General features: G+C 42.8%; 1 protein-coding gene across 1 annotated transcript; it reads right to left on the bottom strand.

Annotated features, from left to right (window-relative positions):
• Window positions 1–11,291: 11,291 nt before the first annotated feature.
• Window positions 11,292–12,248, bottom strand: LOC105607666 (olfactory receptor 13C7-like). The gene has a single exon (XM_027963908.2). The coding sequence runs from the start codon at window positions 12,246–12,248 to the stop codon at window positions 11,292–11,294; it is 957 nt and encodes a 318-aa protein (XP_027819709.2).
• Between the last annotated feature and the right edge of the window lie 2,882 nt (window positions 12,249–15,130).

Below are 15,130 nucleotides of genomic sequence, written 5' to 3'. Positions count from 1 at the left end.
TCCATCCATCCATCCATCCATCTATCCATGTTTGAACATCAATCCGCTTATCAAAACTCCTGTTGATCACCTGGTATATGGGTGTGAGAATTCCTGTGAGAAACAGGGGTGACCCATGGCCCAGGCATAAATGGCTTCACAGCCTGTCAGAGAGGTAAGCAGAAGGATTTTGGAGAGGCCAGGACATCCAAATGGGCATGCAGTGTATGTGTAGAACAGGGGTCATGAAACACTCCTTAAGTGGTGTAGAATCTAGCTTGGGTTTTAAGGACAAAGGACACTGAACATGGAGAGATAACTTGGGCAGGTCTCCACAGTAACTTTGTGATCTGGAAATGCTGTTATGTTCCTAATAGTTTGAATCTGATATTCTATGAAGATAGACAGAGGACTTTCTCCAGAAACCCACAGTGGGTCACAGTTTCTGAAAATCTAGTTCTGTTAGATAACTAAAACAGTGATTTTTTCCAGTCTTGAATATGTTTGACATATAACATGTAAATTTAAGGTGTATAATGTGTTACTTTGATACATTTATATATTGTAATATGATTGCTGTCATGATATTTATCACATCACATGATTATAGTACAGTATTGCTGTCTATATTCATTACACCATGCATTAGATCGCTGGGTTATTTACTACTTGTTGCAAGTTTGTGGGCTTCCCAGGTGGCACTGGTGGTAAAGAACCACTTCCTGCCACACAGGAGATGTAAGAAATGTGGGTTCCATCTCTGAGTCAGGAAGATCCCTTGGAGGAGGGCACGGCAATCCACTCCAGTATTCTTGCCTAGAAAATCCCACGGACAGAGGAGCCTGGTGAGCTACAGTCCATAGGGTCGAAAAGAGTCAGACATGACTGAAGCAAAAAAAAAAAAAAAGTCTTCCCTGGTGACTCAGATGGTAAAGAATCTGCCTGCAATGCAGGAGACCCAGGGTCAGTCCCTGGGTTGGGAACGTCCGCTGGAGAAGGGAATGGCAAGTTTGTACCCTTAAACAACATCTTTGTTATGTTACTATTTTCTTTTTGTTGTTGTTATCATTCCCTCTTGATAAATGTCCACTCAGGAATCAGTGGACACTGATAGTCCATGAACCTTTTGGCTAAGCTTCTAGGTATGTTATCCAGACTTATATCCTGTCACTGATTATGCCCCCCAAGTAATCTAGTCCAACTCTGTCTCCCATTGTAGATCTTTCTCTGCACCACACTGATGCATGGTTTTCGGTTTCAGCTTGATTTCCTCTAGTGATGAAGAGCCCACTACATTCCTAAACAATCTACTCCATATTTTCAGAGCTCTAGAGTGTTAGAAAATTCTTTTTCATATTGAACCAAGCAGATAGTTTTCTAAGTTTTTCTTGTCTATATGATAGTGGTCAGCTTCCTTTAAAAATCGCATTGTATTTGTGTAAATACATCAGGTCTATAAGCACAGAGATTTGGGCTGCATTCTAACCTGCGGGGTAGACTTCAGTGATCCTTCCCTCTCTTAGACTCTCAGGTTACTTTCTTCTGCTTTGGAATTGGAACAGATCAATGATGTTCAAACTCTTTAAGAGAAAGAACTTTTGTTTCCTTAAATTCAGAACCCCTGCTCCAAGTATATGGTGGGCTTCCCAGGTGGCGCTATTGGTAAAGGACCTGCCTGCCAATGTAGGAGACATCGAAGACATAGGTTCCATCCCTGGGTTGGAAAGATCCCCTGGAGGAGGGCATGGCAACCCACTCCAATATTCTTGCCTGGAGAATCCCATGGACAGAGGAGCATGGCAGGCTACTGTCCATGGGGTCACAGAGTCAGACACAACTGACGTGATTCAGCACAGCACACATCACACCAAGTATAAAGTAGAGCTGTGCTTGTTGAAGTGGGCCAGGAGGGCTCAGAAAAGCTGGGTTGTTCAGCCCATGAGGCCCACCAGCGACCAGGCCATTGATGAGCAGCTTCCAGAAACTGTTTTCATTATAGGCAATATAAATGGCACCTCTGGAGCATAACAGCAGGACAGCTTCAGCCATTTCTGTGGCTATAGTGTGAATGGTGCTCCCTGGAGTTGTACAGAAAAGGCTCTGAAACTGTGGGACCGTCTTATCCTAGGGGTGTCTCTGAAGTTAGAGGAATTCATGAAATGAGACAAAAGTTTCAGAGGCTTCTTGCCATCTAGGCTTTTCTAACCAAGGGGTTTTGAATGGTCCTTGGTCTTTGTGATATCACTGAAATTGTTTCATTTCCTCCCTTCCCAAGCCCCAGCCCCTTCAAAAAATCAAGAAGCTGGAAATATCCCTGCACTGATAAAAGGTTGAGGATTACTCTTATAAGAACCCTCACTTACCTTTTTTAGGAACCTACTGAGAAAGGGTCCCTATGGTCTGGGAACAGTACTTGGGCCAGAAATATCATCACTAGTTTGAAAGGTCCAGGCTGAGATGTCCAGCTCTGATGAGAAGAAGGGGTGGAAGCCATTTCCTCCCACTCTGTCTTACTTCTGTGTTTTAGGCAAACTTTCTAAAGGAACAACCAGTCCATGTAGAAGGCAATTTGAAGTCAGAACTGCAGTTGGGACTATTGTGTTCCCTAAAGTGATTAAAAGTTTGGAAATGGAAGCATACAAAGTCAGGGAATTTTTATACTTTTGGGACAATGTCCCCAAGATCCAATTATGCTGAAAGTACTCCAGGAAAAGCTTCTTTTTCTCATTCCTTTGTTCCTGCTGGAACTTTCCACTCTGAGGCCACTGAAGGGCATCAGGGGAAGCATTTCCATGTGCTGCTTGAATTTGTACACACTTCAAAATGTTTTAACTTCTTGAAATCAGCAGCTGGGGAGATAAGGGTTATTTAGGAATACTCTGTGTTCACAGCATTGTGGAATCAGCTGCTACAGACACACTGTTTCTAAACCAAGTGCTCAACTTCCACCCAGAGCCATGGGGAAACTTCAAGGAGGAGATATTTTCTGGCCAGGGACAGTAAGGGCAAATTTACACGTGAAGAGACAGGCAAAAGATGGAGAAAAGGGATTTACCGTCCTGGTGATGGAGGTTGGCATGGGTCTTGGGCTTGAGTATTTCTTCCACAGCCTCAGTATGTCATATGTGTGAAAAACATCATGGGACAGGAAGTATAGTGGAATCTGGGATGTGATAGCAGCTTTTAAGATGACCACAGTAATTCTTTCCTACTGGATATCATGGCCTTACATAACCCTCTCACCTTTAGTAGCTGCTTCTAACGTAAAGAATGAGTCACACACAGCTGAGCAACTGAACATCAATGGCAGGACGTGGTTACTTCTTTTACAAATTAGCCCTTCAAAGATAGGAAGACAATAAGTCATTATAGATGTGCTCAGTTACACTGAAAATGTGAGCCTGAACTGAGCACAACCACCTACAATAACTCAACAAATAGTAGAAGTTAAACAGTAACTCAATAAGTATATAATAAAATCATGACCAAAAGCTATCCCGGCAAATCAGACTCTGCCATCAGTCCAAGTAGCCCAGAGAATCTCAGGCCCTCAGATGATCTACTTATAAAAGGAGTTTCTCACTGTTATTTATGGGAAAGAAATAGTAACAAATAAAAGAACAAGCACCCGATAGGATATACCTTCCTTCTATAATGAAGCTGCTAGAAAGTTTACTAGACAAATTTGTGGCTTGCCAATAGCAGTCACTATAAAAAGTCTGTATATTAGACAGACAGACAGATAGTTAGTAGTCTATTTTTTTGGGTAAAATCTACTCACAGTGAAAAACATAAATCTTAAGTTCATTGCTCACCCAATAAAATCAATCCATAGAATCAAAGAATGGAATGTAGTGGCCAGTGACCAAGAGGAGGTGCAAATGTGAGTTACTTAATAAATGGGTATAAAGTTCCAGTTTAGCAAGATCATTAAACTCTAGAGATCCATGTACAGCATTGTACCCATAGTCAATAGTAGCGTAATATACACTTAAAATTTTGCTAAAAGAGTATATTTCATGTTGTGTTCTTAGCCATAATAAATCTTAAGTATATCATCCAATGAGGTTTGACAAATGTTCACACCCATGTCACGAAATCTTATCATTACAGAATGTTTACAGCACAACCAAGATTTTCTCATGCCGCTTGCCAGTCAGTCCTCATTATTATTATTATTCAGTTCAGTTCAGTTCAGTCGCTTAGTCATGTCTGACTCTTTGCAACCCCATGAATCACAGCACGCCAGGCCTCCCTGTCCATCACCAACTCCCAGAGTCTACCCAAACCCATGTCCATAGAGTCAGTGATGCCATCCAGCCATCTCATCCTCTGTTGTCCCCTTCTCCTCCTGCCCCCAATCCCTCCCAGAATTAGGGTCTTTATCAATGAGTCAACTCTTCGCATGAGGTGGCCAAAGTATTGGAGTTTCAGCTTCAACATCAGTCCTTCCAATGAACACCCAGGACTGATCTCCTAAAGGATGGACTAGTTGCATCTTCTTGCAGTCCAAGGGACTCTCAAGAGTCTTCTCCAACACCACAGTTCAAAGGCATCAATTCTTTGGCACTCAGCTTTCTTCACAGTCCAACTCTCACATCCATACATGACTACTAGAAAAACCATAGCCTTGACTAGACGGACCTTTGTTGGCAAAGAAATGTCTTTGCTTTTCAATATGCTATCTAGGTTGGTCATAACTTTCCTTCCAAGGAGTAAGCGTCTTTTAATTTCATGGCTGCAATCACCATCTGCAGTGATTTTGGAGCCCCCCAAAATAAAGTCTGACACTGTTTCCATTGTTTCCCATCTATTTCCCATGAAGTGATGGGACCAGATGCCATGATCTTAGCTTTCTGAATGTTGAGTTTTAAGCCAACTTTTTCACTCTCCTCTTTCACTTTCATCAAGAGGCTTTTTAATTCCTCTTCACTTTCTTTAAAAAAACTTTTTAAATATAAATTTATTTATTTTAATTGGAGGCTAATTACATTTCAATATTGTATTGGCTTTGCCATACATCACCATGAATCTGCCATGGTTGTACATGTGTTCCCCATCCTGAACCCCCCTCCCACCTCCCTCCCCATACTATCCCTCTGGGTCATCCCAGTGCATCAGCCCCAAGCATCCTGTATCATGCATCAAACTTGGTCTGGTGATTCGTTTCACATACAATATTATACATGTTTCAATGCCATTCTCCCAAATCATCCCACCCTTGCCCTCTCCCACAGAGTCCAAAAGACTGTTCTATACATTTGTGTCTCTTTTCCTGTGTCTTGCATAGAGGGTTATCATTACCATCTTTCGAAATTTCATATATATGCGTTAGTATACTGTATTGGTGTTTTTCTTTCTGGCTTACTTCACTTTCTGCCATAAGGGTGGTGTTATCTGCATATCTGAGGTTATTGATATTTCTCCCAGCAATCTTGATTCCAGCTTGTGCTTCCCCCAGCCCAGCATTTCTCATGATGTACTCCGCATATAAGTTAAATAAGCAGGGTGATAATGTACAGTCTTGACATACTCCTTTTCCTATTTGGAACCAGTCTGTTGTTCCATGTCCAGTTCTAACTGTTGCTTCCTGACCTACATACAGGTTTCTCAAGAGACAGGTCAGATGGTCTGGTATTCCCATCTCTTTCAGAATTTTCCACAGTTTATTGTGATCCACACAGTCAAAGGCTTTGGCATAGTCAATAAAGCAGAAACAGATGTTTTTCTGGAACTCTCTTGCTTTTTCCATGATCCAGCGGATGTTGGCAATTTGATCTCTGGTTCCTCTGCCTTTTCTAAAACCAGCTTGAACATCTGGAAGTTCACGGTTCACATATTGCTGAAGCCTGGCTTGGAGAATTTTCAGCATTACTTTACTAGCGCGTGAAATGAGTACAATTGTGCAGTAGTTTGAGCATTCTTTGGCATTGCCTTTCTTTGGGATCGGAATGAAAACGGACTTTTTCCAGTCCTGTGGCCACTGCTGAGTTTTCCAAATTTGCTGACATGTTGAGTGCAGCACCTTCACAGCATCATCTTTCAGGATTTGAAATGGCTTAACTAGAATTTCATCACCTCCATTAGCTTTGTTCGCAGTGATGCTTCCTAAGGTCCACTTGACTTCACATTCCAGGATGTCTGGCTCTAGGTGAGTGATCACACCATCATGATTATCTGGGTCATGAAGATCTTTTTTGTACAGTTCTCCTGTGTATTCTTGCCACCTCTTCTTAATATCTTCTGCTTCTGTTAAATCCATATCATTTCTGTCCTTTATCAAGCCCATCTTTGCATGAAATGTTCCCTTGGTGTCTCTAATTTTCTTGAAGAGATCTCTAGTCTTTCCCATTCTGATGTTTTCCTCTATTTCTTTGCATTGATCGCTGAAGAAGGTTTTCTTATCTCTCCTTGCTTTTCTTTGGAACTCTGCATTTAAATGGGAATATCTTTCCTTTTCTCCTTTTCCCTTCTTTTCATTTCACAGCTATTTGTAAGGCCTCCTCAGACAGCCATTTTGCTTTTTTGCATTTCTTTTCCATGGGGAAGGTCTTGATTCCTGCTTCCTATACAATGTAACAAACCTCTGTCCATAGTTCTTCAGGTACTCTAGTCCTGATCTAGTCCCTTAAATCTATTTCTCACTTCCACTGTATAATCATAAGGGATTTGATTTAGGTCATACCTGAATGGTCTAGTGGTTTTCCCCACGTTCTTCAATTTAAGTGTGAATTTGGCAATAAGGAGTTCATGATCTGAGCCACAGTCAGCTCCCGGTCTTGTTTTTGCTGACTGTATAGAGCTTCTCTGTCTCCAGCTGCAAAGACTGTGATCAATCTGATTTCAGTGTTGACTATCTGATAATGTCCTTGTGTAGAGTCTTCTCTTGTATTGTTGGAAGAGGGTGTTTGCTATGAACAGTGCGTTCTCTTGGCAGAACTCTATTAGCCTTTGCCCTGCTTCATTCTGTACTCCATGGCCAAATTTGTCTGTTACTCCAGGTGTTTTCTTGACTTCCTACTTTTGCATTCCAGTCCCCTATAATGAAAAGGACATCTTTGGGGGGTGTTAGTTCTTAAAGGTCTTGTAGGTCTTCATGAACCGTTCAACTTCAGCTTCTTCAGCATTACTACTGATTGGGACATAAGCTTGGATTACCGTGATATTGAACAGTTTGCCTTGAAAACAAACAGAGATCATCCTGTCATTTTTGAGATTGCATCCAAGTACTGCATTTCAGACTCTTTTGTTGACCATGATGGCTACCCATTTCTTCTAAGGGATTCCTGCCCACATAGTAGATATAATGGTTATCTGAGTTAAATTCACCCATTCCAGTCCATCTTAGTTCGCTGATTCCTAGAATGTTGACATTCACTCTTGCCATCTCTTGTTTGACCACTTCCAATTTGCCTTGATTCATGGACCTAATATTCCAGGTTCCTATGCAATATTGCTCTTTACAGCATTGGACCTTTGCTTCTATCACCAGTGACATCCACAACTGGTTATTGTTTTTGCTTTGGTTCCATCCCTTCATTCTTTCTGGAGTTATTTCTCCACTGATCTCCAGTAGCATATTGGGCACCTACTGACCTGGGGAGTTCCTCTTTCAGTGCCCTATCTTTTTGCCTTTTCATACTGTTCATGTGGTTCTCAAGGCAAGAATATAAATTATTATTATTAGCAGTCTCCTAATATTTTTCACTCTTTTTAAAGTATTACCTTTTCAGAAACATCGAATAAATGGAATCATGTGCAAGTCTTTATATACAGAATAAAGTTCTTAAACTCTGTCATGTTTTTACATGGTTTTTTAGCTTGTCCCTTTCTATTACTGAATAGTATTTCATTAAATGAACATCTTTGTTTACCCATCTTCTTCTTGATGGACATCTGAGCTGTTTCTAGTTTTGGCTGTTATGAATAAAACCATTATTAACACTTTCATACAAGTCCTTTTGTAGATGTATATTTCAACTTTTCTTGGCTAAATATCTGAGAATGAGATTCTGGATCATAACACAGGTTTACACTTAGTTTTCTAAGAAATGGATAGGTCTTATGCCAAAGCATGTGTACTATTTTACATTCTTATCCTAAAAGCACAAGATGTCTCATATCACATTCTTGCCAACATTTGGTGTTGTCAGTCTAAAATTTTAGCCATTCTGATGATGTGTACTGGTATCTCATTGTTGTTTTCATCTGCAACTGCTAGTGCCTTAGCTTTCAAAAGCCCATTATGTCAACTGTGTTTGGCCAGCTACTTCTGGATGGTGCCTGATGTGGAAGGGTCAGCGGAACCCACAATATTGATTCCACAGCAGCATCTACTTTGGTAAATGAGCCCCTTGGTCTGATGAGATTTTGTGCAGGATTCCATGCTGTTAAATCAAACCTTCCATGAGCTTTCAGAGAGTGATATTTGCTAATACCCTATAGGGAGGAAAGATGACCTATAGTCAGAAAAGGTGTTGATTTTAGTCAAGGTGAGTCTCTGTCCCTTCCAGAAGGAAAATGGTCTAATGCAATCAGCTCATGACCAGGTGGCTGATGAGTCTTTTCAAATGAAGGTTGGTCTCTTGCTGCCAGTTCGAATATTCAGCTGCTGAAGTAGCTACATCAGCCTCTGTGAATGCGAGGCCCTGATGGTTAGCCCACAGATAGCCTTCTGCTATCATGGCTACTCAGTTGTACCAATAGCAGAGATTGGATAACATCAGCTCCCTGAATCATTTTATTGTTTGTTGAGCCTAGAGGGGAAGATGAAGGCTCTGAAGAATCTCTTGGAACACAGAATGTTAAGGAGGTGAGAAATACCACACTCAGCTTCAAATAATGAAATACTGCTATAAGACATTGCTGTGTTCTCTTCAAGGGACCGTCCCACTAGAGAAAGGAACCATAGGTTCAGGGAAATTCACAGGTGGGGGTCGCCTGAGATACTCTGTACACTCCCTTTATTGTGCAGATGAATATTTTTCAAGCACAGAGGACACACTCATGGCCACCCAGCTCTATGTGGGAGGGCAAAGATTTGAACCTAGACCTCCTGTAATACATCAACCCCTAGACATGTTCCAAATTTACGGGTGATAGAATCCACAGAGAGCAAATCCACTGTAGCAGGAATGGATAATTGATCACAAGAAGTACTACATGTTGACTTCAGAATGATTATTTCAAAACTGATCTCTAAAAGACTTTTGCAGTGCACAAGGCCTGGCACTCTCCACATGCACAGGAAAGAGCGTATCTATTTCACACAAGTTAGTAATCATATTAGATGTGACTTTTACTACCCCCCCCCCAAAGCAAGTAACAATCTAGATTAGTGAAAAATAGAATCTAGTATCAGGATGTAGGGGTGTCCTTTGGAGGCAAAAGTGCAGTAATGTGGCCAGATCTAGGGAAAAAAGGAAACCAAGAACTGAGAACATAGGAAGATGCCTTCATCTCCTGTCTTTGCTCTTTGGCTGTTCTTTTATTTTTGCAGACTTGTTTCCTGTTTAACACTCTCTGCCAAAATAAACTTTATTTCCTATCTAGACTTAATATATACATTAGCTGTATATTATACTATATAATACATATTGGTTTATTATGTACAGTAAGTTCCCCAAGACACATGTTCAAACATGATTTCCTTGTAGCTCCCATGTTTGCATGTTATAGATCCAGCAAGTCTTTGGGCATTAATGACAATCCCCAAAACCTGGCAGAAAGAACCTGCTTGTTCTAGATAGAGTTAGCATCAGACAGCACAAACCTGAGTCCCTCATCTCTGTGGATGAGGATGAGGGGTGATGGGAAAATGCCCAGAGAAATGAGATTGTTGGTTCATAAGCTAGAAATCTGGCCAAAAGTGTGCTGCAATAAAAAACAAATTGATCCAATTAAGTGTGATTTTGAACTCTATCTTTGTCATGAAGCTCCCTCAAAGAAATTATTTAACATATTTAATTAATAATAAACACTTTTCATTTATTAATTGAGAGGCTATTCTTTGCTGACCAGTGTGCATTTTTAATATATATGATGCCCCGTTTTAATTTAATCCCCACCACAACTCCTTGGGGTTGGTTTAATCATCACTGTTTCACACATTAGAAAACAAAAGTCTATGATATTAAGTAATGTTTGTAATGTGCCTGAAGTTACATAGTCAGAGGCACTCGACATGAGTTTAGCTTCACAGTCTATGCTTTTAACCACAAGGGTCATTACAGAAAGATATTTTAGCAGCTGGTGCTCATGTTCGATCCAAATCTTAGATATGATCAAGTGTGACCATGGAGGTTTGGATGGTTGCAAACATTAATGCCAGGGAAAGGAAAGGACTCAGAGTATCATCGACCCAATGGACATGAGTTTGAGCAAACTCCAGGAGGTAGTGTAGGACAGGGAAGCCTGGTGCACTGCAGTCCACGGGATCACAAAGAGTCAGATGTGACTGAGCGACAGAACAGTGATTAAATAGAGACTTCTATAAATTTTGCCCTTGGCCTGCAATATCTAATTTCAGTTGGTGTTGAAACAACTCTTCTGCAAATCTGGATAGGCATAGATGTGCTCTATGTACAGAGAAGAAGAAGAAGGAGTTTCCCAAAATTGGCTCTGGGACTTTATATTTGGGATATAAAATTGGCTCTGAGAAACACTCTGAGCCCCTGCAATGAAAAGGGGGCTAAATATTGTCATTTGGGATGTTTTGGTTTTGGTAATTTTCCAAAATGGCAGATTGGTTTTTGGTTTGGACACCAATTAAGCAATGACTTTTCGGAAAGGAAGTTCAAGGGGGAGAGGACTTATGTATACCTATGGCTGATTCATGTTGATGTATGGGCAGAAACAAACAATATTATAAAGCAGTTATCCTCCAATTAAAAAGAAATAAATTTTAATAAGAAGTGACTTTTCCTCACTGCCGTGCTCCCCATTATACAGTGAGCAGAAAACAACATGATTACACGTACAAGTTGGAGCTAGTCTGCACATGAACAAAGAAAGAAACAATTTTGTATAAAATTTTAATTTTTATTGTTTTTTTTTTTCAGAATAAAAATATATTCTAATAGTCACTTATCCTTGCTTCTAGGTGATTAAGCATAGCCCCCTCTTCCTTCTAAAGACTTGATGTTCTATTTTAAGTTATTCAGAAAAGCCCTATCTATACGTGCATTTTGGGTATCTGTCTTGTGATGATACTAATGTAGAGGATCATGGAGCCGGTCTATGCTTACCAAGTGGCCATTCCCTAGGGAATCCCCTAGAGAACTGCAAGATACACTCATTGCTTTCTCCCACTGTCACTTAGGGAAGCATTTCTGACTCACAAGATTCTTCACAGTGACCTTCACATCCTTGTTTCTGAGGCTGTAAATAATGGGGTTGAGCATGGGAATCAGCACCCCGTAGAAGAGGGAGATGAGCTTGTCTGAAACATCCTGGTTATCTGCCCCCAGGGGGTCCTTGGATTTGGGCTTCCCATACATGAAAAGAATAGTCCCATAGAAGATGACCACCACAGTGAGGTGGGCAGAGCAGGTAGAGAAGGCCTTTTTCCTCCCCTCAACTGAGGGGATCCTCAGGATGGTGGTGAGGATGAAGATGTAGGAGACAAAGATGAACAGAACTGGGACCCCCAGGAAGATCACATTGGCCACCCCCATACTGACCACACTGATGGAGATGTCAGCACAGGCCAACTTCAGGACAGCCAGGATCTCACAGGTGAAGTGGTTGATGACGTTGTCCCCACAGAAGGGTAACTGTACTGCAAGAGAGATCTGTACCAAGGAGTTAGCTCCACCAGCCAGCCAGGAGCTGGCAGCCATGGACACGTAGACAGCCTTTCTCATGACCACAGGGTACCTCAGTGGGTTGCAGATGGCCATGTAGCGATCAAATGCCATCATGCCCAGAAGCACACACTCTGTGGCTCCCATGGCAAAAGAGAGGAACATCTGTATGGCACAGGCTGAGAAAGAGATGGTTTTCCTGGGAGTAAGGAAGCCATCTAGGACTAGAGGGATGGAAGAGGTTGTGTAGCAGATGTCCAAGAAGGAGAGGTTCCCCAGGAAGAAGTACATGGGCGTGTGCAGGCGGGAGTCAAGGATGGTCACCAGGATGAGGACCCCATTGCCCAGCAGGATCACCAGGTACGTGAGCAGGATGAGCACAAAGAACATTTTCTCCAGCTTCGGCTGATCTGACAGCCCCAGCAAGATGAATCCTGCCACAGTGGATTGGTTGGCCAGTTTCATTTTAAACTGTCTCTTCTACCCTCAGGAAAACTGAGGACAGGAAACACATGTTTATGGGGATCAATATGTACTTCCAGAATTTATAATTAAATTTAACCTTTGACATGCTAACTTATAGTATTTGCATCTAAAGGATGAAATTCACTATTCACTAAAGTTACCTTAAAAGTCAGGATATATCAAATTTAGAGCAGGAAAAGCAGACCCTGGAAATCTAATCAAACCATGATATATGATAGAATTTTAGCCTAATCAGTAATGTTAATTCACTTGAAGGGAGGGATATATAAGCATGGATCCCCATGAGGACTGTAAGAGAGGAACTCTGAGGGTGTGCTGCCTGATCCCGGCCTGCCTGTCCCCATATTGTCCCTGCAGGTCCTTGGGGGCTTCAGGCTGTCACACTTAGTGATGCTGACAATTGCCATCACCTCACTCACTTTCCTGGCTCTAATTCTGTGCTTGCGTAATACTCTTCTGATGATAATTTGGCTCCACATGGAGTCCTACACAGAATGTGGTAAGCAGAGGCCAGGAGTATTAGGGTCTGCATAGCAGCAATATTAGTTACTTGGTGCCTGGTTTCTCCTTCATTTCTTGTGAGTCTGGTTGGTGACCTCCCTTTGCTGCACTGTCAGTAAGGAGTTTCTGGTCAGAAGACCACTGCCAGTCCATATCCCCTCTCTTTACCCATGGCCTTTGCCCCCAGAACTGCAGCTTCCTCAGACTTCAACAGTCTCTGGGGCTGGGAAGCAGGGACAGGGTCCAAGGACAAGTGTCCATCACGCTTCCAAGTATGAGCATCAGTGACTTTTGGACCAAGCTCCATGCTTTTGGAGTGGTTTTGTAAGTCGCAGCTCCTAGCTCAGGCCCTTCTATTCCTGAGCTGATTAAAGCCACTGCAGTGCTATGACAATGCTTTCTCCCCCACAGGAAAACAGACAATTCTACCCAGCTTTGCAAAGGAGTGGCTCAAAGGAGACATGCCTATAGGATGCACTTCAGTCACCTAGAGAAGTAGGTCTAGTACATTAGAGAAAAACTCAAGCCTAGAGTTCTCACATTACAGATGAAACTAAAGCTCAGTGAAGATAGGGCTAGGATGGAGCCTGGCTCCTCAGCTTCTCCCTTCATCTCTCTGAATGTAGTTTTGCTCCATTCATACCAGAGCAGGTCTACTGAGGAGCAAAGGACTGATTATGAAGTCTTGGTCATCCTCACTTCCCCAGGACACTCATGTGAAATAGAGGTGTCACACCTTTCTCGAAGACATCTGCCTCATAGCAGTGTGTCCCTGGGCTTCATTCACTGCATCTGTGACTATTACACTGATGCTGGCTGGGGGAAATTGGGTGGGAGAAACCAGGCAGAATTTGAAGCTACCCTCATGCAATTATTAGAGGAGATTAACTGTAGGTGTCAGGAACATTCAAGAAAAAGAGATCTGTTATTCAAGATATTAATACTGTTGACCAGAGAGTGTCAGACTAGGCAGGAATGTTGTAAAATAACTGGTCTTGCCTCTTTCGCCTCCGTTGTGTAAATACTTTCTATGAGACCCAATGTTTCCAATTGCTCCTTTGAATACCTTGAGTTATGTGAGTACATGGCTCCCATTCCTTGATCAGAGATCCTCTATTGTTGGAAAGTTTTCCTTTAAACTGAACAGAAACTTCCTTTTCCTAATATCATCCCCACTCCTCAACCCTGCTCTGCCCCAAAGTGGGTCTAGACTTCCAGGCCTTGCCTGCTCCCTTCCCCTTAAAACCCTTCAGAGAGATGGAAGCTGTGACTAGGTCCCTACTTGTGCCACCTATCCTCTGCTCCCCACCAATCTGAAGAAGGTTTGGCCACAGAGAGAAACAGGTCTGTGCCCCATGTGGGGAGGAGGCCATGGTGGGGACAGGAGCTCACCTGGGTAGGAGGTCTTGGGCAGGGAGGTGACGGCTTGAACTGCCTGCCCTGACCATCCCCTGCTGCTGAGGCTGTGCCTGGAAGCATGCAGGAAGCTCTGTGTAGCTGTCTTGGAGCTGAGCAGTCCCTTCAGAGTTCACAGCCAGTGAATGAGAATTGGGCATTGGCCATAGCTGCAGGGGCTCTGATTGCTCCCTTCCCTGGTCTTGCCCACCCGCAGTGAGCTAGCAGGAGGGAGAACAGCTCAAAGAACTGCTTCCCGAGGTCCTGGCGGTCATGCTCTTTGCCCCTGGCCCTCTCTCCAGAGGTTCTGTCAAGGAGCTATGGAGCAATCTAGAGCTCTGGTTGTTTGGGGCCAGTTTTAATCCCAGAAGCAATTTAAAGTTTGGTGGAGGCCTCACAGGAGTGTAGGACCCGTGTTCCATAAACCCAATTAGATAAGCTGCAGAGCTCTGTGTAAATCTTAACTCACTAATGTTCCTTAGATTAGGAAGTTTCCATCCTTGCCTTGCTGACTTTCCTGGGAGGAGCTGCTAAGTCACTTCAGTAATGTCCGACTCTGTGCGACCCCATAGATGGCAGCCCACCAGGCTCCCCCATTCCTGGGGTTTTTCAGGCAAGAACACTGGAGTGGGTTGCCATTTCCTTCTCCTATGCATGAAAGTAAAAAGTGAAAGGGAAGTCGCTCAGTCGTATCCGACTCTTCGTGACTCCATGGACTGCAGCCTACCAGGCTCTTCTGTCCATGGGATTTTCCAGGCAAGAGTACTGGAGTGGGTTGTCATTGCCTTCTCTGCCTGGGAGGAGAGGAGAGAACTAAGGTCTGATTGTGCTTTGTCCACAATGGTATCTGTTAAAGGGGCTCCACCCTTGTCTCTGCAAGGCTAAAGGTGGTCATCCCTCTGCTACAGAGGTGCTGGCCCTCCCTGCAGTCCCTCAGCATCATACTGAGGATTACAGGCTAAAGC

The sequence above is a fragment of the Ovis aries genome, chromosome 2, assembly GCF_016772045.2.
Source record: "Ovis aries strain OAR_USU_Benz2616 breed Rambouillet chromosome 2, ARS-UI_Ramb_v3.0, whole genome shotgun sequence".
Taxonomy (NCBI): domain Eukaryota; kingdom Metazoa; phylum Chordata; class Mammalia; order Artiodactyla; family Bovidae; genus Ovis; species Ovis aries.
The sequence above is the reverse complement of the archived record's forward strand: the minus strand, read 5'-3'. Positions and strand labels throughout refer to the sequence as shown.